The following is a 24,383-nucleotide window of genomic DNA, read 5'->3' on the forward strand; positions in this document are numbered from 1 at the left end:
AAGTGTCCCTGTTGCAAGTGAAGGGTGGTGAAGGTCTACACCATGATGGATCCTACTCCCATTCTACCGACAATTCACTATGGCATCAATGGGAGGTCCAACAATGGTGGCCATGGTGGTAGCAGTGCGCAAATGCAGGTGGCAGACAATGGAGCTAAAGAATTGATGGTCACGGTGGGGTGGTAGCTAGTAATCTTTGCTACGTTTCATCAGCAGGACAAAGGAACAAAGAGAGGATCTAAGAGGTGAAAGATGCAATTGGAGTTGCTGCTAGTGGCCATGATGTGCTAGCACATAGGTTGGATGCCATTGTGAGGGTCCTTGTTTGGATTAGGATGCTTTGATTTGGTTAGTGAAGTGGAAGTGAAATGATGCAATGACTTGCTAATTGCATCTCTTTTGGTGATGTTGCAAAGAAATGATGCATTTGTTATCATGTTTGTACAGTTTTGTCAATGACAGTGAGTAGAAGTCAGAGGAAGTCATGGGCAATAGGTTCCTATCCTATTAAACCTCTTCACATCACTACTCTTTGCACAATACCCCAAGACAATATTTTTGCCTGACTAATTGCAAGATGCCACCCTCGGCGAATCATTCTAAAATTCCTACACTTTCACCTCGCTAAGTATTATGTTTTGCAACCTCACCAAATTGGCAGCTGCACATTAATGCACAACCAGCCCTAAATTGGCAACACGTAACACAAAAGAACCACCTAATGGCCAGCCTAAACATCATTGTGGTCGCATACAACCACCAACCCTACCTAATATTTGTGGGAGGGTGGAGCTCTCACCATAGTTGATCGCTGGCACGACACCACGGTTTGCTCTTCATCACCCGCATAATCGCCAGTGTCAAAATGAGGTGAGCTTGATGCTGTCGCCTGCCTGCCAACCACCAACGTTCGCGACTCACAGACCTCGAATACATCAATGTAACAGGAAGGGCACGGACAAGACTTCGAGGATGAAACCACCCGCAGGTCAAGTTGTTGTATCATCAAGGCGTTATTTACTCATCGCTAAATATATACTCCCTCCATTCGGAATTAATTGTCGCAGAAATGGATGTATCTAGACGTATTTTAGTTTTAGATACATCCATTTCCGAGACAAGTAATTCCGAACGGAGGGAGTACATTTCTGTACGGCAACAGAATGCACATGCATTATTAACTTGCATAGTTACAATTCTCTCAACAACAACAAAAAAAAAACTTGCATAGTTACATATGAATTTGTCACTGACACCACCTGATCAACTGCAAACAAATTTACAAAAGCAACGGCTACATCTTGTTTACATCACTATTTTCTATCAGTGACAGCAAGAGGAGCACAAGTTGCCTCAGACATACAATGCATAACTGCTTGTGCTTATACTGCCATATAAGCACATCAATGATAAACCGCCACAACCCAACATCAAGGTTCATCACGAGCTCGCCTCAGCACTGCTTGTCACGCCAGGTCCTCTGCAACTTACTACAGGGCAAAAGAGAGCCCGTATGTCTGGTCGTAAGGGCTAGTCCTCTGCTCGTCGCACGTGAGCACCGAGGGGTCCTCGTTGTCGCCTGATGCCTCCCACCGGGCCAGATAGCCGTCCCAGGAAGAGCTTACAAGCGTTGGGCGGTAAGGATGCCAGGTGCAGTCTCTGATGATCGAACCGTGCCATGAGAGCTTCTTGACGGTCGCCCCGGTTACCTGCACGAGCAGCAGGTCTGTAGTGGATAACAAAAATCTGCAAACACTGAAGTAGGCATGCTATAATTTGGAAAATGTGGGAAGATTGGATTTACATACCACATCGTAAATATGCACGGAATCGTCACTTGATCCAGTGTATATGTACCTCTGGCCCGTGCTGCAAAAGATAACACAAGAATGAAAAAGAGAAAACAATGGGGTGACTTGCGTAGTTACACATGATTCATGTTGATCTAAATGTCTGTTGAAAATGCCAACTTACATGCATTATGGCCAATAATGCATCTTCACAAGTTTGATTTCAAGTGGGTAGAACTCTAGCAACCAAGGTTGTTGGGAACGTAGAAACAACTTAATAAGGTTACTTCGTTCACCAGCTTTTTCACATGGCAACTTGAAATTTTCTTGGGGAGCTAGTAAAGCATCAACAATGTAACATAAATCTAGCCCAGATAAGTACAGCACACGCCAAATTGCTCAATAGTGCAAGTACAATCAGTTGAAAACATTTTAAATCAGAAGGCTTCAGTGGTGAGGCTATGTGTCGTGTACAACTTCTTACTGTCCTAGATCTCTTGTTGTGCAGCTTACGAGTTAATACTTAATACTTGCAAGATCCAAGTACCAGAAATCCTGACTACCAAACATGCTTTGTTGGCCACATACCATCAGCTGTAGCCGGAGTGCAGTGCAATGCCAACTTAATTGACAGAGAGGAGCAACCAACAACCAAATTTGAATGTGACAAAGCATAATCCCTAATTCACTCCTAACCTGTGCATTGGAGAGAAGTAGCAGCGGATAAGTGTCCGCAGAACTGAATGACCCCTGTATGTTGCCAGAGACAGATCATTTGGATGCTTATAATATCTAGCGTGTGATGGGAACGACATCCATCTGTAGTCCCAGTCATATAATCTTGGTTGTCGCCTGTGAAAAAGGTAGAAAATTGAGAAATATACAAAATTGGGACTTGTCATTGTCGAATTGGACTAGAACATTGTAAACGTTATGTGCATCTGTAAAACAAAAGCATTACCCTTTTACGGTGGCGGACATCCTTCTGACATCCCAAAGTTTGATAGTCTGATCCTTGCAGTTGGAGATTAGATAACGCCCATCACCACGGCTATCAATACATGTAATCCCATCTAAGTGCCCTGTCAAAACACCAGCTGGTTTCTCTCTTACAAGGCAACGCCTATCCCAGACCTAAGAGTTATGAAGTATCGTTAGGCCAATGCATAATTGGATAAAATGATGGTGCATATATAAAAGGTTGTTCGAACTTCCAACAGGCCCTCAATTGTTTACTTTTGTAGCAGAATGTAAATGGTAACAGCTCTATTCTTCCTTTTAAAGCCACCGGAAGCATAAAAGTTATGCTTTATTAACTACTCTTCAAGTCCAGCTAGGCCCTAGGCAGCTACGTTTATTATACACAAAGTGTGTATGTTAGTTCTGTTTTCTATAGGATGAATTAGAATATAATTACTAGATAGTACTAGTATTGAAGCAAGATAAAAAAAGGGAAGAGAAGTAAAACAGCAATCTAGAGAAATTAACAAGAATACTGACCTTACAGAGATTATCATCACTTCCAGAGTACAACAAATTCCCACTTTCATCAGCAAAGGTGACCGTGTTGACATCAGACTTGCAGAACCAATGGAGAAGGAAATGAGATCGTGAAAAACAAAGTATTACTATTTACTCCAAGGCATCCAACAATTGTATGAATCTTATACTGCTCAACTGAGGATAGTTCTAGCTTTGACACCATCAGTACATCATCTACATCCATGTGATTCTAATTTTACATAAAGTCCTCTTATGTAAAATGTAATACATGATTATGCATTAATGCAATGAACTGATGATCCAGTCGTTAGTCACGATACTCCCATAAACCTAGACTACCTCAAACCTGGAATACATACCCATCATGATATACTGTGATGGAAGAATGAAAACTATGTTGCAAACAGTGCTATTTCATTTTGTTTCTTATGTTTCCTCCAAAGCATTTCATCAGTATTCAAGATGGCAGACTCACATTCAATGAAACCGTGTGACTACTTCCAACTTCCCAAAAGAAAGTACGGAAAATCTCAAGGTACCACATACACTTATATGATGAAAGGACTGAGATATACAGAAATCCGCTTTGGCTCCCGAGCACACTTGCACATGAAATCTGGACCAAGCAGTCCTCTTGGGATTTGCAACGAACTGTGTATTTCTGCATGTATAGCCAGCTTTCATAGACATTTCCAATTGTTCGTGGCCCACACCTGGCTGGCATCCTAATTAAATGTGACAATGGCTATTCATGGAAACGGCGCAGATGGAATTTTACATCCTGGTCTGACATGCTAGACTTTCTGGACGGACTTCTAGCAGGAGCCAAGCTAGCAGTTCAGGCAATACTGAAAACTGAAGTTGCTTGAGTTAAATGTTCCCCTCCAACCGATTCAGATTTTGGAAGCTACAAATTGAATTGCTATCATTGTACTCCCTCCGTCCCAAAATAAGTGTCTCAAGCTTAGTACAACTTTGTACTAAAGTTAGTGCAAAGTCAAGACACTTATGGAGGGAGTATGAGACTGCACAAATGGAAAATTCCAGTGAAAAATTGAGCATCTGCCTAGGCGCGCTTAAGCGCTGAGGGGAGGCCTACCGCTTCGCTTTTGGGGTAAGCACTGAAAAAAGCGCTCGGACGCCTAGGGTTAGACAAAGGAAAGCAGGGCGAGAGAGACATAGGAGAGCAAGGCAACCTTGTGCCGCCAGATCTGGGGCTTTCTTCCCCGGCCTAGCGCTGCTCCACCTTGAGTTTTCCTGACCTTGCTGCTAGTCCTCCCCCCTCTTCCCTGATCTCGAGCTCCTCCTCATCTAGGCTGGAGTCTGGTGGCTTCTCTTCCCCGACCTCGCTGCTGCCAGCTTTCTTCCCCTTCCCCGACCTCGAGCTCCTCCTCATCTCTCCTTCCCCAACATGCTTGCTATTTTAGGCTTATATATACATGCCTTGCGAGCACTTGGAAACCCGCTCCTCGCCTCCTCCCGCGACGCTCCCGCGAGCGTCCTAGAGGCTAACCCTAGCGCCGCCGGGCGAAGCCCGTGCATCGCCCGCGGCGGTGGGGCTCATTTGTCTCCTCGCTCAGGGGGTGCGACGTGGGCCGGATCTCGCGGGCCGGGATGCGGCGCTAGATGCCGGGCGCGGCAGCGCAGCGGCGGTGCGACAGGTAGCATGGTAGTGGTGACAGCGGCGGTGGCGCGTCCGGATCTGCCTCTCACGCTGCGGGTCACGGGCGGCCTGGGCCGTGGGCGACCTCTCTCACCGTGGCGCGCTGGTGAGGGGGCGGCGCGACAACAGTGGAGTTGGGCAGCCCCCGTCCAGTCGGGCCCTTGCAGCTGGACAGCGCCGCTCAGTGCGGGAGGGCCTCCCTAGTGGGCTACCTTGGCTGCGGCTGCGGGTCAATTTGGTATCCCTCGTCGGTGGGCGCGCAATTGCCGGTGGCCTCGCAGGGATGTGTGCCGGCTGCCATGGTGGGGTGACACGGGGGTGTGTTCCATGGGGAGCTCGATAGGAGGGATGGGTGGCCTCGATGCGGTCGCGTCACCTGTCGCCGGCACAGGGGTGTGCCGGTCCGGATGCGTCCGCTCCTTCTCCCCCTTTCCTCGTGTTCAGCGGGGAGCTCGGTAGGAGGGATGGGTGGCCTCGACGCGGTCGCGTCACCTGACGCTGGCACAGGGGTGTGCCGGTCCGAATGCGTCCGCTCCTCCTTCTCCCCTTTTCCTCGGCCACGGGCATGTTGGCACAGGTCTGCCGATGTTCGGGACGGAGCGTCTGCTGTGGCTCCGCCGGTCGGGGGTTGTCAGTTGGGCCAAAGCTGGGGACTTTGTGTTGTCTCGGGGTTGTCTGGTTGTAGGGCGGCGGCTCGGGCGGTGGGAGGCGCGGCGTTTGGGGGCGGAGCGTGCATCTCAGGTGCAGTCGGGCAACCATGGCCGCGCGGGCGGCGTGGTTGCGGGTGGTTGACGGAGCTAGGGTGCAACAGAGGGGGTGAGCACCGAGATACACCACTTGCTCAGTCCTTTGACTGGCCGACAGTGGCGGCGGCCGTTGACGCCTTATCCTTCCTGAAGGCTCCGTCACGGCGTTCCCTCTCCTGTCATCTTGCTCCGGGTGAAAAACTGATCTTCGGGATTGAGCGGTGGCGGCTATCCATGGTGGTGGAGGCACCACTTTTGAGTCCTAGCTTCGTTGTTGCCAGCTCACCTCTCTATTGTGGTTGCTCATGGTGGAGGTCTCCGTCGGCCCCAAGCGGTCTTCCTCACTCATTTGTAGTTTACTTGGTGGTCGGTGGGGTGGTGTGTCGGTGCCCGACACCTTTGTATATTGCCTTGGGTGTGTGTGTTGGGTGCCGTGGTGGTGTGTGATTGTATCGGTCTCTCGATTGTAATAGGTGATAGTTGCTTTATAATATAAAGCGGGGGAAACCTTTTTTGGTATACATGCCTTGCATGCTATGAAAACTGATTTTGGGTGCCCTTGTTCCTGTTCGTATGACGTCCGTACATAATGCTTAAGAGCACCCAGGTGGCGCTTATGCTGTCATTGAACTAAGCGGAGGCACAACACTCGCTCAGCGCCTAGCGCTTAAAAAACCTTGGAAAATTCTCCACAAACGGAGCTAATGGAAAATTCTACACATCACCACTACAAGATATATCTCTTCTCACCTTGCAGACCTTCTCTATAGACGCACGAGCACATATAATAGCTGAACGCATGCTAAAAGTGATTGTTCACACCGACTAATAGCCTAATTGGCATGCCATAATGGTTTGTATGGTAAGTCATGACATCTCTATAAAATTTGTCCTCACATCGACTTTGTCATCTCCACGCTCAACCTGCTCTTGCCGTACCAAATTCCAAACCCAATCTCCTAGGAGTAGAGGATGTAGAGGTCATATGCCTCACCCAACGAAACGAGCGCCGTCTCTAATGTCCGGCTCATGGCATTTCAATTCTCTTACCCAAACCCCTGATCGACCTCTTGAGTACTCCGACTCTGTTGGCACATTTCGCACAATCACATGGAGCAGACCTAATACGTCAGCTTGTATCCAACATGCTTCAATTCTCGATACTAATTTTCTCCAAAGGAAACAGTGCACACATGGTTTTAACTTTCAATCCAGCTAACACATAAAAAATGAACTGCACATTTACCACTGCTAGAACAAAGAAAATGTCTCTTGATCTTGGAATGAACTTTTCATTTGCATGTAACGTGCACATTGTTTTATTTCTGAATCGAAGATATACTGATTTTTTTTGCGGGAGAATCGAACATATACTAATATCACCGCTAAAGCACCGAAGATACTTCTGAATTAATATGAGCTATGTTTTAATCTGAAATCACGTACAAAATAATGACTAGACACTTGTAAAAACAGGCTGCCATTGACTGAAGATAGGGAGCAGTACTTGACTGAATGCCCGGCGAGCTACAAATCGAGTAGTTACAACTTCCAAGTACTCGATTATCATGTTTCCGGCCGATTGCCCAGATTCACTATGAATTCCAGTGCTCAAATTCACAGCTCCTTCTTCCTCCCACTATGTGCTATTCGTTTGCTCCATCAATCTAATCCAGCTCAGTTTCTGGGCCATTGGTTATATTTGCGTGATACTGTACCATGGATGGTCCAGTTGCAAGGGGCTGCCGGCCTAACGTCGCTACAGGCTCTCATAGAGTTATTGGTCCACAGGACGCCTCCGCATACACACGTCTTATCTGTACTCTTCATTATTGCTGGGCCGTGGCCAGGTAAAAATACAAAGAGATACAACGCCAAAGACGGCACAACCCTTACATTGCCAAGGATGGCACGACCCAAAAAACACGTCAACACCACAACCCTTTTATGATGTTGTTTAGGAATTTTAAGTGATGGCGATTCCCTTTGACCTTTCAGGCAATAATTGTTCTTGTGTGGATAACAAACATTTTTTTTAGGAATCTTAAACATGGTATGGAATGAGATAGCCGAGACAACATGGAATGGAATGAAAGAAAGAATAAAGCAGCCAGAGAAATGATTGAACCAAGATGCATATGGCTAATCGAGTTATTTCATACCGTATGAGCACGGATACGGTCTGACACTTTATTTGCTCCAAGATCATAGACATATATTGAACAATCATTGTTCCCAACAACTACTTCTCTACCATCTTTCGAAAATTTCACAGAGAATATCCCGAAAGAGTATTCATCGTCATCACAGAATTCCAAACCATCGTGAATTTCCTGCAGAAAAAGAAAAAAAATTCAAAACATGGTTACATGCACATCACTTACATTTTATAAGTATGGCATGACCACATGAGCATGCAGTCATAGTTTCAGAGTATAGAACATACAGTAACATTAGCATCCGATTCCCTTCCAGCATTCTGCACATTAACAATGTGAACAATAGGCGACAAACTGGAATAGGCCTGTGAAGGATCGAACGACTTGAGTGAAAAATGAATACGAAAGCATATAAACAAGCATGAAATAACCAGAGTACAACTTGATTAGTCAGCAAACAACTGCATAAAAAAACCTAGAAAGTACACCTCAAGGAAAAAATTCCAGATAAAAAGTGAGTCTTGTGTATAAATTTGATTTAACTTTCAACTTAAAATGGTAATGTAAAGTAGCAAACCTTGAAATGACTGATCGAGTAAATGTTATTAAAAAGCAATAGACATCGTTTGACATCGTGGTGGCTTTTCAAAAGCCTTGTTTTAGGGGATTAACTTTTATTCCCGCAAAAGAAAGGGGAATAACTTTTATTTTTGGATACAGTATGTCTTCAAAGCATTATTTCAAAGTATATAGCAAAGTATTGAATCTGTATAGCAATCGGCCAAATTTATGCCTAATTTAATGCGACCATCTCCATGCAATTAACATTGGTACAGATACCGGTGTGCTGCACACCCGAGAGCCAAACGTCTGTGTCCGAATCCAAATGCACTACAAAAATATCTTAAGGGAAAAACTATTGACCTAACAAAAAACTATTGGACATGGGCTGTTGCGTTCAAACTAAACTCTAAGAGTTGTAGTCTTGCCATAAGTGTTGGATGTAATGGCCTAGTCTTAGGCTTGTAAAAAATGATCAACGCATTGAAACGCAAGCTTCGGTTTTCTTGAAAAAAAGTGCAGCAAATGTCAGTACTATAAATGATCTGTTTTCCACAACCAAGTAATGCAATCAGTGCTTCAATCTTTAACTATTCGTTTTATCTATGTCCAAGAATTATCAAGAAGAATAATGGTTGATCCAACCCAAGGGAGAGAATATGGAAGCAAAACAGACTTACAAGATATCGCTGGTCAGGGGAGAGCGCAATATCTGAAACCGTCCACCTCATACTTCTGCAGCTTATGTTCTTATGAACCTTCCACCCTTTATCGACATCGTAAATTCTGATGCGGCTTCCCTTATCATCAAATTTAGGAATGTAGAGAAACATTAGCCACACTAGCTGCACAACTTATCTATTCGCAGGTTCACATACGGGTCTTCTAAAGAAGAAGAAGCAAAATCACCTACCCGAAACCCGGCAACGAGCATCGAGCCGTCGCTGGAGAACTGCGAGACATAGGCCTCGCTATCCATGTCTTCCACGCACCAGGGTCCTTCCGACGGGAGGTGCTTCCCGGCGGCGTAGGCGCGGTCGGCCGAACAGAACCCGCCGCCTCCCGAGCGGCCGGACTCCCTCGACGACAGCATCTCGAAGGCCGAGACGTCCCTCTTCCGCTTGGCGCCATGGATGGCGGCGCGGGTGCCGGGGCACGGCTCCGACCGGACCCGGGTGAGGTGGGACACCTCCTCCTCGATGGTGAACGGCTCGGGCTCGCGCTCCACCTCCTTTTGTGCCCGCCGCCTGCCCCGCAGTCTCCCTGCCGCCGCCATTGCCGCTCACCAAAGGGCACGAGAACTGCTTCTCAACACCGGCTTGGTAGGATTCGAGCGGATCAATTCAGGGAAAATCAACAGGATCCTGCACAGAATTCGGATGTCAGCGTGATTACAGAACACGAAGCAGGCAGGCAGGGTTTTGCTCAACCCCGGACCTTCCGCCGCTCGAAATTACGACGGAATGATGGGTAAAAAAAAAAGCTAAAAAGATATGGAGCGGATTCTGCTCGTCCGATTGCGTCGGCGGAGCGCGAAATCGAAGCGGGAGGCCGGAGAGGCGGTACCTGGGTTGGATTCGGCGGAGCGGCCGGCGGAGGAAGAAGGGGGTGGAGGAGTGGGGAGGGGAGGGGACTAGACTGTCGTGAATGGGATTGCGGAGAAGGGGAGGGGCGTTTCAGCAAAATACGGGTCCCGCAATCTCGTACCGCTCTCCCTGACGCGTGGGCCCGGCGCGTGGAAAGAGTGCGCTGACGTGTACGTGCGCGCTCCGCGGGAGGAGGCGAGGACGAGGAGGTGGACGCGTGGCCGCCGTGGCGTCGGGCCCCTTACGTGGCCCGAGATGTGGGACTGAAAACGTAGGCCGGAGAATGCGTATTGCTGCCCTGAAAGCGGGGGCTGGGAATACGCCTCTATAGCTTCAGTTCAGCGATGGCGGCTTGACGGGAGGTGGTTTTGTTCCGAAGTTTTTTAGATCCAACGGCGAGGCACGACCCCGCATCTACCCCGCCGGCGACCATCAGGGCCGGCCAACCGCGCCGTCCCGCCCCGCGGCCCCATTCCTCCGTAGATCCTCGCCGCCCCGGCCGCCGCCCGCGCCTCTATGACCGTCCCCGGTTCGCCGGTTTCTCCCGGTGCAAGCAAGATGAGCAGCGTCCCGTGGAAGCGGCTGGAGCTCGCCGCGCTGTGCGCCTACGCGGTGGTGTTCTACAGCGCCATGGTCCAGAGGTCGCTTCGCCTCGCCCGCGGTACCAGCCATTCCCCCCACTTCCGCCTACCCTTCCTCTGACATCATCTCAGTGCTGCTCGGCATCACATCGCATTCTTCTCTCTTGATGCGCAGATTACACCGGGAAACTCTACGGCCTAAGAGCTGGATCAATCCCCGGCCGTCTGAACGTGTGTAATTTTGCGCCTTCACTCTTTCAGTTCGCCTCGAGGATTAAGAGCCACCCGGTTTGATTTCCTCGTGTGGATGTCGCAGGACTCGTCTGACGCGCAATGGAGAAACTTCCGTGGGAACTTACCTGTTCTCACCATTGTAATGGCTGCATTTCTGATCGTGGCGAATGGGCTGCGATACGGCTGTAGCTTGAAGGGCAGAGGGGCCTCGTTGGTCTGGCTTATATTGTCCCTGATCTATCTATGCTACCTACATGGTGCTTGGTAGGCGACCGACTGATCCTAGTTTTATGCCCCTTTTCTCTCTCTCTTTTTTTAAATAAACGTGCTAACTTGTTTACTTATGTGACAGTGTTGGTTTCATTCTTGTAATAGCAGGGATTAATTACGCCATAGTCAAGGTCGGTGCTGACATTTTTTTAATCAAAGCTATTGTTCTCATTTCAGTTGTCAAAATCTTTTCTGGTCTGCTGTCTGTGTAAATAAACCTATAAAGATACTTTTAGGAAAGGAATAATGGAAGGACATGGTAGGCTAATTGGTTCACTAGCTGAACTCTTGTTCTGAATCATCATCAGTTAAAAGCAACCATTTGTTTCTAGTGGATCAAGTATTTCTAGAAATTTTATCTAGGCACATTACTTGTTTGGCTAATCCGCTGATGTGTGCATTTAAGAGCAAGCCTGGTCTCTTGATTATTCATGTTCCATTCACCAATGCAAACCTGTTCACCATAACAATTACTCCGTTTAAGAATCGAGTAGTTGACATAGTGAACATGGTGAAAATAAAGTCAAGCTTACACCTGGTCTGCTATGTGGGTCTATATCATCTACCAGTAAATGGCACCATCAATTGAACTCGATCATGTAGGCTGAACTGACCGAATTGATTTCTTCTCTCTACTGTTATAGGTTTGATTAATGGTTATTTGATGAATCTACTAAGTACTCCCTCCATTCCCAAATATAAGTCTTTTTAGAGATTTCAATATGGACTACATACGGAGCAAAATGAGTGAATCTACACTCAAAATATGTCTATATACATCTGTATGTAGTCTATATTGAAATCTCTAAAAAGACTTGTATTTAGGAGCGGAGGGAGTACTAAGCTAAGAGAATGGTCAGAACAAACGAAGAAACAACATTTATCACTTACTTTGTGAAGCATCAACTCATTTGGTCACCTGATATTAATCAAATTAGCATTTATTGTTGATCACAACCTTTTGTTTGTAGTTATTTGCTCGATATAAGTATTGCACTGGCATCATATGGAGCTTCAACTTAGCTATGCTTACACTTAACCGGGTCTATGAAGGCTATTCATTCTCATTGTTCGGGTGAGATTTTCAATGTTGCTGTACTGCTTCTTGCACTTTCCCTTAGTAAGATTCCTTTTCATTTAGGTTCTGATGATATTTATGTTCATATAAATAGGCAACAACTGGCTTTTCTCGATAACTATCGGGGTACATTTCGATGGCACATATGCTTCAATTTCGGTACGATTTCCATGTCGTGTTTGTTACTTGGTTTGACTCTGAAAAAATGTTGACAGATTTTGCTGTTGATGCTTACTGTATGGAAATGTAGGGTTACTCTCACTTGAAATAGTAGTTAGGAGGTTTTGATAGGCTTAAATTCTGGAGCATTATTTGTGTTGAATACTTGAATTGCAAAACTAGACTTATAAGTAGTTCATGTAGATCTCATCTAGAGACCACGAGTTATTATCACATGAACTGTGTTAAATTATATTTTCAGTCGGTAGGAACAGATTCCCCAAATCTCATAGAGTTTCGAACCGATGCGGCAGTAAACTTAAGCTATTGAATTACATGTCTACTTTCCTCTCCTGTATCTAGTCAATGAAGACTGTTTCATTATGGTTGCTTTTGTGGGATCAAGTGTCATAGAACTTGACTACCTCATATAGAGAACTGTCCTGCCGTGTAGGTTTTATCTGGCTATCACAACAGTTACATCATATATATAGTTCATCATAGTGTTTATGCATCATATTTTGTGCCTTTTGTGTTTCTTCTAATTTGTCTGGATTATTGATATATGCCATTATCATCAAATTTGTTGTTTTGATGCCCTTCTCCATTTCATGTGACAGTTGTATTACGGATGATTAGCTTTGGATGTGATTACTGCTGGACACTTAGTTCGTCTCACTTTGATCACAAGGTACTATGTACACTTATAACTTACAGCTTTCTGTCCTATGTTATGCATATTAAGTTTTGCATCCGTGAGATGCTTTAAAATACACAGATAGCTAGAAACAGGGTTTTTCTGATTTCCGCACATTTATTAAGTAATAGTTTGGATTTGAAATTCAAGCTAATCTCGTGAACACGTGGATGTGCATCCAAATTCAGATGTGAATTCTAGTCCAAGAAGTATTTGTGGTGTTTTCAACTACTTAAATTGCCAACATTAACTCTCTGATTTTTTTTGACTCAATTTACTTCTATTAAAATGACAAGAAAGATCCTTTATTTTGTTTTTTACCATACATTGGACATATTTATATACCTGGCATACCATCATCTTCCATTTGCACAGCACAGTATCTTGTCAAATACTGGACTGTGCTGACATGAGTACTCTTGGTACAGAAACACATGCAGAAATGTGAAGTTTGTTATTCTGGCAAGACATGCTACTTTGCTTTGCAGGTACTTCACTATTCCAGTTTACTCGTACCAGTTAAGTTAGAATGTGTATTATCCAGGTGATGTGTAGTATGGCAGTGATAGAGGAGAGACCCACTGTTAGTTTTGGACATGTAAGATTGTACTCCTTGAGTTTGTCTACAGATTAGGTGTTGACACATGGAAGAATGGAACTAAGAATTTTATATAGAGATGTTGGTAATTTCCAAGCATAAATGAATGGTTGATGTTCTGTTGACGTGAGATTTACCTGTTGTTTTCTATAGGCAGATGCATATAAAGCAGGTCTCAACATTACTATTTCTTTTTCTCCTTTTTGCATATCATGACATTGCGGAATTCCAAGCCTCGGTCAATATCTTTATCTTATAAGTCACACCTTTACAGATTGAGCTAATATTCATTCTTTGTATCTGCTGATAAGCTATTACATTGTTCTTGGCAGGAGAAAGGACTCAGCGTTGACAAATACACATTCCTAACATATTTATGCTACTTAACATATGCTCCACTCTATATTGCTGGACCTGTTGTAAGCTACAACGCATTTGCAGCTCAGGTTAGTCTTTTATCTAGGTAGTTTTCTGCTGTAGCTGATTTGTCTTATTTCAATTTTGAAAGCTGAAAACAGTAAAAGAAGTGCTTTCTTGAATGATTTTTGGTTATGGATTATGATTTACGAAAGGATTTTTTTTTCACATTACTTGATTCTTAAGCTACATAATCAAAAGTTCAAAACAATGCATAAATATTTGCAACATTCCGAATGAAACATCTACGAGTCTTATTACAGGCTGTCAGTCTTACCTATTATGCATTCAAACACACATGCTGCCTTAGTAGCTTGAAAAAGGAATAGTAGGTCTTCGGTTCATGTATGGCATCGACCAGACATAACACTAACTGATTTCAATTTCAAATTGTACTTGGTGACTTTAAAATCTGTGTTGCAGTAGTCCATAGAAGATTTGATCTGTGTGTTTAAGCAGTGACTTTACTCTTTGGTGCTATAAAGATCCCCCAGTTACATATTACTAACCGGTTGTTTATGTAGCGACCTTGCAGTTAGATGTACCTCAGAAAAACTATTCAGTTGGGCAGATATGTTGTTATGGACTAAGGTGGATCCTAAATTTCCTTCTAATCGAAGTCATGACACACTTTTTCCACTACAACGCGTTTGTAGTCAGGTACTTCTGTTTATACATTACGATAATCCTGTATTATGATTATCATGATACCCATTCTGAAATTTGAATTAAATACTTTGATGGCAGCCGATTATGGCGGCAGTTGACACCGTTTGAGATCTTCATCATTAGTTATGGGGTAAGATTATATACACATTGCAATTAATATTCATCAGTAGCCACTTAGGGTGAGCGTGTGGCAGTTGATATTCTCACTTGTGCTTATTGTTTCTGTTTCAAGTGAAGTTCTTATTAATTAAGTGACCTGCATGTAAGTTCTCCATTTCCACTAAAAACTAAAGAAGTTTCCATTTTCCACTAACGTCTGAACGTTCATGGGCAGTGAGGCAAGTGTGATTTTACTGGGTTCAGGCCCAATTTTTCAACCTGCAGGCTCAGCCAGATGCCTGAGAAAGCCCAGCAAAGTATAACAATAATTTAGATAATGTTTGTTAACTTTATTCAGAAAAAAGGATTTTTGGGCTCGGGCCTGCCTTTTAAGGCTTGTCTTCCTTGACACAGCCTTGCTTTTCTAGGCTGGGCCTCTCTAGGCCCTTGCTGGAACCTGCATCAGAGGTTTAACGGGTGTAATCTGAATAGGTTTAACTGTAACAACATTGCATTTTCATAGGTCTTTGCATGGGTTGTGATGCACTAGACTACCACATTAGTCACTTATACTATTTCTGATGTCTCTTTTGTTAGCTAACACACTGGACCTCCTATGCAGGTGTTGATCTTTATGTGGTTAAAATTCTTCCTTATTTGGCGATACTTCAGATTCTGGTCACTGGTAATACAACATTTAAATTCTGTACCCAATATGCACCGTCAGTTCATTTTGCAGCACTGCATACTTCCTCTTGAAGTGATAACTCTCAGTTTGTTGTATTTTGTGCTAAAATGACTTCACTATATCCTTGTTGCTGGACAAATGTTCTTGTTTGTGCTGAAATTCAAGTGGACATAAACAGAAGGATTTAACCTTGGCATTTATTACAGGTAGGAGGAGTTGAGACACCTGAAAACATGCCTAGGTGCATAAATAATTGTCCTGACCTGGAGAGTTTCTGGAAAAGCTGGCATGCTTCCTTTAACAAATGGCTGGTCAGGTCTGTGTAGAAGTACCCGGCTTAAGTATTATGGTACCATGCTAGCAATTTTTCCCATCTAGTTTACTGTTATTCGTAGCATTGCTGCACTTTGATGTATACATAAGGTAATGGGATGGGATGTATATAATGATTAGCAAATCTTTCCTACTACTTGAATAAAAAGTGCACGAAGTTCAGATATAGTTAATCCCATGGCCCATGCATGGAGCTCTAGAGTTGGTATATGTCTATACAGAGGTGCATTTGCAGTCAATACACATGCATTGATTAAGTCCAGAGTGTAAGTTGCATTGTCCATCTCTTGTTGCAGGTACGTTTACATACCTCTTGGTGGGTCTCGAAGAAAACTACTTAGTATCTGGGTTGTATTCACATTCGTAGCAGCCTGGCATGACCTGGAATGGTACCTTTCAAACAATCTCCTTAAGTCTTGTAAACATCCAAGTTGTAAACAAACTTGTGTAACTTACATTGACCATTTGGTTGCTTTCTCTTAAACAGGAAACTTATTTCATGGGCATGGTTAACATGCTTATGTTTTGTCCCTGAAATAGTGATCAAGTCTTTTTCCAACAACTTCCAGGTAATCTCCGAAGGTTATTATTGGCCACTCTTGCAGTTTATCTGCTTTTTATCAAGTTTCAGTTTTTCTGAACCGCTTGCCTGGTGACTGAATTTAGCTTACCGTATCAACTAGTACTTTTTTTGCTTGGAGAAAGTTGGACACTCTTTAAATCTGAAGTTAAGAAAGACATACAAATTGAATGTCCAAACAACAAAGCTAACATGATGTCTAGGTATCTGCAGTACCACAACAATGTGTGGTCTTGTTCCTTTTATGCTACACGTTTCAAGTCTATATGTTTGTTCTCTCCTGCACACATATATTTTTCAGCATTCTTGCTAGACGCTTCAATTTTACATTGTTAGCAAGTAATACTTCCAAAATAATATTTTCTGCAGGCAAAAAGTACCCTTGGGCGGTTCATTCATCGTGAATTATGTGCAATTGCTGGTGCTGTGACAGTCAGCTCCCTTATGGTACTTTCCTCTTTATATTTGAGTGTTAATTAGTCACAAATTTCTGCACAGTCTTCAATGTGTAGAGATTATGAGCTACAGACTAGATTAGTCAGCTAGGAGTACTACTTAAATTCTTGGTTGTAAGCAAACTGCTGCTCCTTACATGTCCAATGCATGTAGGTGGCAAACCTTGTTGGCTACGTTGTAGGGCCGTCAGGCATTAAGGTTCTGATGGCGCGGATGCTCCACAAGGATGGTGAGTTACATGTTCACATCCATTACTTGTAATACAGCTTCGTTGGTGAAATGTACACAAACTATGTAACCAATACATGTCTCCGTTTTTGTAGCCCTTCCTGCACTTGGCACCATATTCACTACTTTCTATGTGGGCGTCAAGGTGATTATTTGCTAATAATTTCTTTTGAACTCACAGAGATGGATCTTCTCATTGTTCCTTAATCTTATTTGCAGCTTATCTTTCATATACGGGATGCTAGAAAGACTTAACGTGTGACAAGAACAACTATGCGGGTTTGACTGTGAACTCGGTGACATTGCAGGCATCGTGATAACATAGCAGGCTTCCACCACTGCTTTGTTGGCTTTGTTTGACACAAGCAAAAAGCTCATGTAGGCATTGACCCTGGGATTCCTTCGCTGTAGGTTAGGGCCTAGTAGGCTTGCTGGTGTTCTATCCCTGCGTATGATCTTTTGAACTCGGTTGGCCTGGGGTGATATCACGGAACGTATGCTTGTAACGACGATTCCCATTTTGTTGCTTCAATGCCTGCGACCAGCAACTCGTCGTTTTTCGCTACTGTTTGTATTCGCGCTAATTCAGTGGACTCACTTGGCTGAACTCAACACAGCTGGGTTATTCTACTGTATTCGACTGTTGGGCTGATGAAGATGATAATGGGAAAAGGTTTGCACCGGAATCCGGAGTTATGTAAAACTTGGCAGGTGAAATCATTTGCAAAACGTGTATTTGGTACCCTGAGCTTGAAAAGGTTGTGCACCGGCAGTCCAGTCGAACCCGTAATTTTCTACCTCTCCTATGCATCGTGCTCTATTTCATTTTTGACACCCTCTCCCACCAGCGTAGTGTCATCGGTATTCTGTATGACTGTATCGTGCTTTGTGTGCTGTTATTGCCCCATGTTGTCAGCGGTGAAAATAAGGGCGTGTTCGGTAGTTGCCCACAGCTGCAAAATCCTCAACTCCAGCGCCCAACTCCAGCAGCCAGCTTCCCACGTAGACTCATGGAGCGATGGATCTGTTCGGTGCGGCACTTCTGGCAGCTAGCGATCGGCCAGGATAAAAGGCCAGAAAATGCGTATTCCACCCGTTTGGAGTGGGCTGACAGCCCAAGTGGCTTGTAAAAGAGGCTGGGCTATAGGCCCGGTTGGGTGGGTGATTGTGAAAGAGGAGGCGCTCGTGGCTGTTTTCTCTGTTCGCTCGTGGTTGTTTCCAGCGTACCGGTTCGACGAGAGTCATTCGGCGGTGGCAGCCGGCCGTAAAAACTGCAACTCCAGCTCCTTCGTTTTCTGGGAGTAGCAAATACCCAGCTTCACGACTCCAGCAAATTTTTTTTTACTCCCTCCGTTCCTAAATATAAGTCTTTGTAGAGATTCCACTATGGACCACATACAGATGTATATAGATGTATTTTAGAGTATGATTCACTCATTTTGCTCCGTATGTAGTCCATAGTGAAATCTCTCCAAAGACTTATATTTAGGAACGGAGGGAGTAGAAAAGAAGGGTGTACCCCCGGCCTCTGCATGTGAACGATGCATGCAGCCATATTATTAATTATTCACAAAGACCATACAAGGTGATACATCAATTAGCCTGAAGCCACCGTCTCGGCAACACCGTTGCTACTCCTATCCCCTTGATGAAGGCGTGCCAAATATCCGGGCCTAATACCAAACAGACATCGCACCAAAGCCTAACATTTAAAGCCGGGTGTCCCATCCAAGCCACTACCTGGATTGGGTCCCACACCGATCTGGCACACTCCCAGTGAGCACCGCACGCTGCAAGGGCCATCACCTCCATCATCCCTCGGTCCATTCTCAAAGTAGAACTGAAGCACCGACCTTGCCAGGCTTCTCTGCCATCAACGCCACCATGACGCCAGACAGCTTCCTCCTCCTGCGCGAGTCCATCTTCGCGCATCAGACGCCGAATCTCCACAGCGCCACGCCGCGGAGATCCGCCACCATCGATGTGTAAGATGAAGCACCGCTCCACCAAAGACGCCATCCTCTGGTCCCTCGAGCCTGTGTGCACCTCCAAGAATGACGCCCCCAAGGGGGAAACGACACCAGAGAGCCACTGTCATCCGATCTACTGATCTAGGGTTTCCCCCGGAGGTAGCAGAGAGTGGCCTTGAACTTCTCCTCGGCGATGCCTTCAAGAAGGGAACGACGCGGACAACGTCGCCATCGTCGGCCTTGGCAATAGCCAATAGCAGGTTTTCACCCAGATCTGATCGAAGAACTCCATCTCTCGTGCACGGGCCGCCGCCATCCTTGCCGGGATCTGGATGATCCAGGCCGATGTTGGGGATACACATAACAGGTAGGCCCACGAAGGGTCGAAATATCATAAAGCATGGGGTCCACACAACATGTGGGTCCAGATAAATTTCATACAGACATACTATCCACTCGACCAAGCAGCATACTATCCACTCGGACATATCGACGTACCATCCACTCGGATGGCAGGCAACCACTCGGCAGTATGATTCACTCGGATATGCGAAGACCAACAGTCGGCAAGGCAGTCGAAGCATCATACTAGTAGTAGGCTAACATTATGGCATTCATGCTCCACCATGTAACATAAGGGGTGAGGGGGTGGCGCACTCTATATAAGCCACCCCCACCACTAGACTCGGGGCAGGCCCTCATTCTTCTCCTCCTAGCTCTCTCTCTCTTGTCACTAGTCTCAGGACTTAGCGCAGGCATGGGGATCTGTTCTCCTCTCTCTCTCACTTACATTGTAATCTCCGGATACATACTTAGATAAACAAAGCATCTCCGGAGCACGAGACGTAGGGTTGTTATCTCCACCGTGAGAGGCCCGAACTCGCTAAAACCACCGTGTCACCCATTTGCATCTCGATAGATCATGCTCCTTTACCCTATCTTTTATTATTGTCGGAATCGTTCCCACGACAGTTGGCGCCCACCGTGAGGCATGGCGTCTATCGAGCCATGATGTGGATGATTATTTCTTCAATCACGCTGCGCTTCTGCGCCGTTCACTCGTCATCTTCGATCTTGTCTGCGGACGCCGTCGCCGCTCTCTCGCGTATGGCCGACGCACATGCGGACGAGTGGGCGAGGAGATAGGACCCGTCCGACCATTGGAGCGGTGAGGTGCTACGCCGTGCTCGCCGGCCCTGCGCCGCACTTGCCGGCCCATCGCCGTGCTCGCCCGCCTTGCGGTGCGCTCTGTGGCCCTGCGCCACAGGTGCCACTAAGCGGCGCGCTCGCCGGCCCTTGCCTACATCACCGGTAGCACATGCTACCCTGTCACCTGCGTCTCCTTCGTCTGCGTCATCTACTCCCTCCGTTCGGAATTACTTGTCGCAGAAATGAATGTATCTAGACGTATTTTAGTTCTAGATACATCCATTTTCGAGACAAGTAATTCCGAACGAAGGGAGTACATTGGAGAGTACGTACCCCACAATCCCTATTGCATAATCGTGAGCTTCATAATTCTTCGTGTAGTGGGTTGGCCGTTTCGTTGAGGTGATCGCCTCATTAAGCGGCCAATTAAGTATGGATTTCCTCCAACGCCAGTTACTCCATGGAGTGAGTGCCTAATTACGGCGGCCAATTAATGGTCATCGCACGGTGCTCCACCTCCTCTTTTCTTCCGCACAGGGCGCGCTCTCTCTTTCTGCATACACAGTCTCTCCGCGTGCCCCGTTATGCGTAATTAAGGCTAGATGCATCCGTACCAGAAAGTTATGCCGCGCATGCACGTATCTTTGCATGCTCCACCCGGGTTGACCCAGGCACACTTCCATGCACTCCCGGTTTGGTAGTGCTAGTGCATGCATGCACTCAATTGGCAAACGCACTTGACCCAAGTGCAATTCATGGGCGTAGTGCTAGTGCATGCATGCACTGAATTGGCAAACGCACTTGACCCAAGTGCAATTCATGGGCAAGTTACCATTTCGTCAAGTTAATCACCTCATTAAGCGGCCAATTAGGTGAGCATTTTTCAGCACCAATTACCTATTTACTGCAGCTAAAACTTCCGCAGTTCCTACGCCAGTTAATTGTGCATGCATGCATAACCATCCCTGGTCTTTAATCCTTGCAAAATAGCAATCCGTGCAGGGACACTTTAGTCCAGCAAAACAATATTCGTGGATATACTTGCTACTAACGTGCAGGGTCACTCTTCCGTCGTGGTCTCCGGACAGCAGTTCACTCGGACGAATGTTTCGTTTCGAGCGACTAACACGACGACGTGCAGTCGAACTACTGATATGCAGGTTAACTCAGATGAAATTTGTATCCAGACGGTTAACGTGCAGTGACTCGGACACCCCGCGTATCGTCACTCCGCAAAACGCATCTAATTTACTTGGACGTCCCGTGCGTCGTCACTCCACGGGACGGATCTACTTCACTCGGACGCCCCGCGCGTCGCCATCGGTTGGTCACCCCATCATCACTCGGCCGCCCCGCGCGTCGCCGTCGGTTGGTCACCTCATCACCACTTGACCGTCCCGCGCGTCGCCAATGGGTTGGTCACCTCATCACCACCCGGCCGCCCCGCGCGTCGCCATCGGTTGGTCACCATTCGGCCGCCCCGCTCGTCGCCATCGGTTGTTCACCTCATAACCACTCGGCCGCCCCGCGCGTCGCCATCGGTTGGTCACCTAATCACCACTCGGCCGCCCCGCGCGTCGCCCTCGGTTGGTCACCTCATCACCACTCGGCCGCCCCGCGCGTTGCCACTCGGTTGGTCACCTTATAACCACTCGGCCGCCCCGCGCGTCGCCACTCGGTTGGTCATCTCATAACCACTCGGCCGCCCCGCGTGTCGCCATCGGTTGGTCACCTCATCACTACTCGGCCGCCCCGCGCGTCGCCAATCGGTTGGTCACCTCATCACCACTCAGCCGCCCCGCGCGTCGACATCGGTTGGTCACCTCATAACCACTCGGTCGCCCCGCGCGTCGCAATCGGTTGGTCACCTCATCATCACTCGGCCGCCCCGCGTGTCGCCAACGGTTGGTCACCTCATCACCACTCGACCGCCCCGCGCGTCGCCATCGGTTGGTCACCTCATAACCACTCGGCCGCCCCGGCGTCGCCATCGGTTGGTCACCTCATAACCACTCGGCCGCCCCGCGCATCGTCATCGGTTGGTCACCTCAATACCACTCGGCCTCCCCGCGCGTCGCGATCGGTTGGTCACCTCATAACCACTCGGCTGCCCCACGCGTCGCCATCGGTTGGTCACCTCATAACCACTCGGCCGCCCCGCGCGTCTTCATCGGTTGGTCACATCATCATCACTCTGCCGCCCCGCGCGTCGCCATCGGTTTTGTCACCTCATAACCACTCGGCCGCCCCCGTGTCGCCACTCGGTTGGTCACCTCATCACCACTCGGCCGCCCCGCGCGTCGCCACTTAGTTGGTCGCCTCATCACCACTCGGCCACTCGCGCGCCTTCAGACAGCTAAGTCATTTTACATTCTATTATTTTCGTCTTCCCGAGTATCCCGTAATTCACACATCACGTTCACTCGGAGGCCACACCACCGAGTGTACCTCTACGCTCGGCTGCTTATTTTCACATACTTGCTTAGTACTGGTTATGTGACTCCCGAATCCAACTTCCATTTTTTCGCATACATCATTCACGAACACCATGTGTCGTTCTTCATTTTGAGTTTGCATCGGTCCTCCGGGGCTGCAACTCAGTCGAAACACTACACTTCCGTTTTATCTGAGCCAGTATTCCAATGAGTTCAGTTGGATCCTTCACTTCGACCAGTTCGAACGGATCCTTCGCTCTTTCAGACTCTTGCTGGTTAACCAGCAAGCCCCTTGCACTCCCAGCGGGTGTCTATGGATGTTATTCACACAAATTATTTCAGCACATATCAAATTCCTTTGAGAAATTATTACGTTGGCTTGTGCCATTTTTCATACACAAGTTACGCGACCACTAGACGGCCCTATGCGCCAACTTCATCGCTACTCAGACTCGGTCACCATACCGGTCTTGGCACACCACAACACCGACCTTATCGCTCTGTTGACTTCAAACACATGCGGCCAACCCCTCTGTGGAATCCTCTTCATCGTATCAATGATATAGACCTCGTCAGGCATGAGACAGATAAGTCACTTTTGTAATCAAACTGCACACTTCACTCCTTTGCGAGTTTGCATCTTTCGAGCATCACTCGGAAGCTTCTCCTCATCTTTACCCGAGTCCGACTCGATGAATTGCAAATCATCCATTCAAAACTATATTTCTCGTATTCCGACATGTCCGTTGTCGAAGCCTGTAGTACGCTCGGGGGCTACGCCACACTCGGGGGCTGCATCTCATTTGGAATGACACTTTCCTGAGTGGTCGAGTACTTCATCACCAGTCAGATCCTTCACTTCAACAAGTGCATTCGATCCGCCACTTTGACAAGTTTTATAATCACCCAGACGCTCTGTGCACCATCTTCATTCTTACTTAGACTCAGTTGTCACGCCGGTCTTCTTGCATCGCAACCACACTACACCGACCTCGTCGCTACATCAGCTTCGAAAGCATCTGGCTAACTCCTTCGAAGACCATTTCAGCCACTTGGCTAGACACGAAATCTTTCACTCGGCTGCCCCGCGCGTCGTCACTTGGCCACGCCGCGCGTCGTCACTCGGCCACCCCGCGCATCACCACTTGGCTGGACACGTAGTCCTCCACTCGGCCACTTCGCGCATCCTCACTCGGCCGCCCCGCGCGTCGCCACTCGGTTGTGCACATCTTCACCACTCGGCCGCCCTGCGCGTCGTCACTCGGTTGTGCACATCTTCACCACTCGGCCGCCCCGCGCGTCGTCACTTGGTTGTGCACCTCTTCACTACTCGGCCGCCCCACGCGTTGCCACTCAGTTGTGCACGTCTTCATCTTTCGATCACCTTGCACATCATGACTCGGCCGCCTCGCGCGTCGCCACTCGGTTGGGCACGTCTTCACCACTCGGCCGCTTCGCGAGTCGCCACTCGGTTGTGCACGTCTTCACCACTCGGCCGCCCCGCGCGTCGTCACTCGGTTGTGCACGTCTTCACCACTCGGCTGCCCCGCGTGTCGTCACTCGGTTGTACACATCATCGCCCCTTGGCCGCCTCGCGCATCACTATCAGCTGGACATGTCTTTACATCTACACCCCCAGCACGAACGACTAAATTACTCATATGATCAAACCTCATATCACACTCTGTAGCAAGCTTACCTCTTTCGAGCATCACTCGGGGCTACGCACAGCCG

At 47.0% G+C, this 24,383-nt stretch overlaps 2 protein-coding genes across 4 annotated transcripts; one reads left to right on the forward strand and one right to left on the reverse strand.

Annotated features, from left to right (window-relative positions):
- Nucleotides 1-1,145: 1,145 nt before the first annotated feature.
- LOC109784932 (LEC14B homolog) lies at nucleotides 1,146-10,100 on the reverse strand. Of its 3 annotated transcripts, none has more exons than XM_073508701.1 (10): nucleotides 9,989-10,100; nucleotides 9,336-9,786; nucleotides 9,103-9,222; nucleotides 8,149-8,226; nucleotides 7,865-8,035; nucleotides 3,291-3,368; nucleotides 2,752-2,924; nucleotides 2,487-2,642; nucleotides 1,809-1,869; nucleotides 1,146-1,709 (listed from the first exon to the last, which is right to left on the reverse strand). In XM_073508701.1, the coding sequence occupies exons 2-10, from the start codon at nucleotides 9,696-9,698 to the stop codon at nucleotides 1,491-1,493; spliced, it is 1,419 nt and encodes a 472-aa protein (XP_073364802.1). In that variant the 5' UTR covers nucleotides 9,699-9,786; nucleotides 9,989-10,100; the 3' UTR covers nucleotides 1,146-1,490. The 3 variants fall into 3 exon arrangements, with proteins under 3 accessions (XP_073364802.1, XP_073364812.1, XP_040254893.1); XM_073508711.1 differs by having other exon boundaries at nucleotides 1,146-1,726; nucleotides 9,989-10,081; XM_040398959.2 differs by having other exon boundaries at nucleotides 9,103-9,217; nucleotides 9,989-10,077.
- Nucleotides 10,101-10,281: 181 nt separating this feature from the next.
- On the forward strand, nucleotides 10,282-17,852 carry LOC109784931 (membrane-bound O-acyltransferase gup1). The gene is made up of 19 exons (XM_020343547.4): nucleotides 10,282-10,669; nucleotides 10,765-10,820; nucleotides 10,906-11,087; nucleotides 11,176-11,224; nucleotides 12,065-12,168; nucleotides 12,266-12,330; nucleotides 12,951-13,021; nucleotides 13,456-13,515; nucleotides 13,958-14,071; nucleotides 14,578-14,702; nucleotides 14,790-14,841; nucleotides 15,433-15,495; nucleotides 15,705-15,814; nucleotides 16,128-16,220; nucleotides 16,319-16,400; nucleotides 16,781-16,858; nucleotides 17,021-17,096; nucleotides 17,191-17,240; nucleotides 17,315-17,852. The coding sequence occupies exons 1-19, from the start codon at nucleotides 10,525-10,527 to the stop codon at nucleotides 17,348-17,350; spliced, it is 1,611 nt and encodes a 536-aa protein (XP_020199136.1). The 5' UTR covers nucleotides 10,282-10,524; the 3' UTR covers nucleotides 17,351-17,852.
- The last annotated feature ends 6,531 nt before the right edge of the window (nucleotides 17,853-24,383 follow it).

This window comes from Aegilops tauschii, chromosome 1 (genome assembly GCF_002575655.3).
Source record: "Aegilops tauschii subsp. strangulata cultivar AL8/78 chromosome 1, Aet v6.0, whole genome shotgun sequence".
Classification (NCBI taxonomy): Eukaryota; Viridiplantae; Streptophyta; class Magnoliopsida; order Poales; family Poaceae; genus Aegilops; species Aegilops tauschii.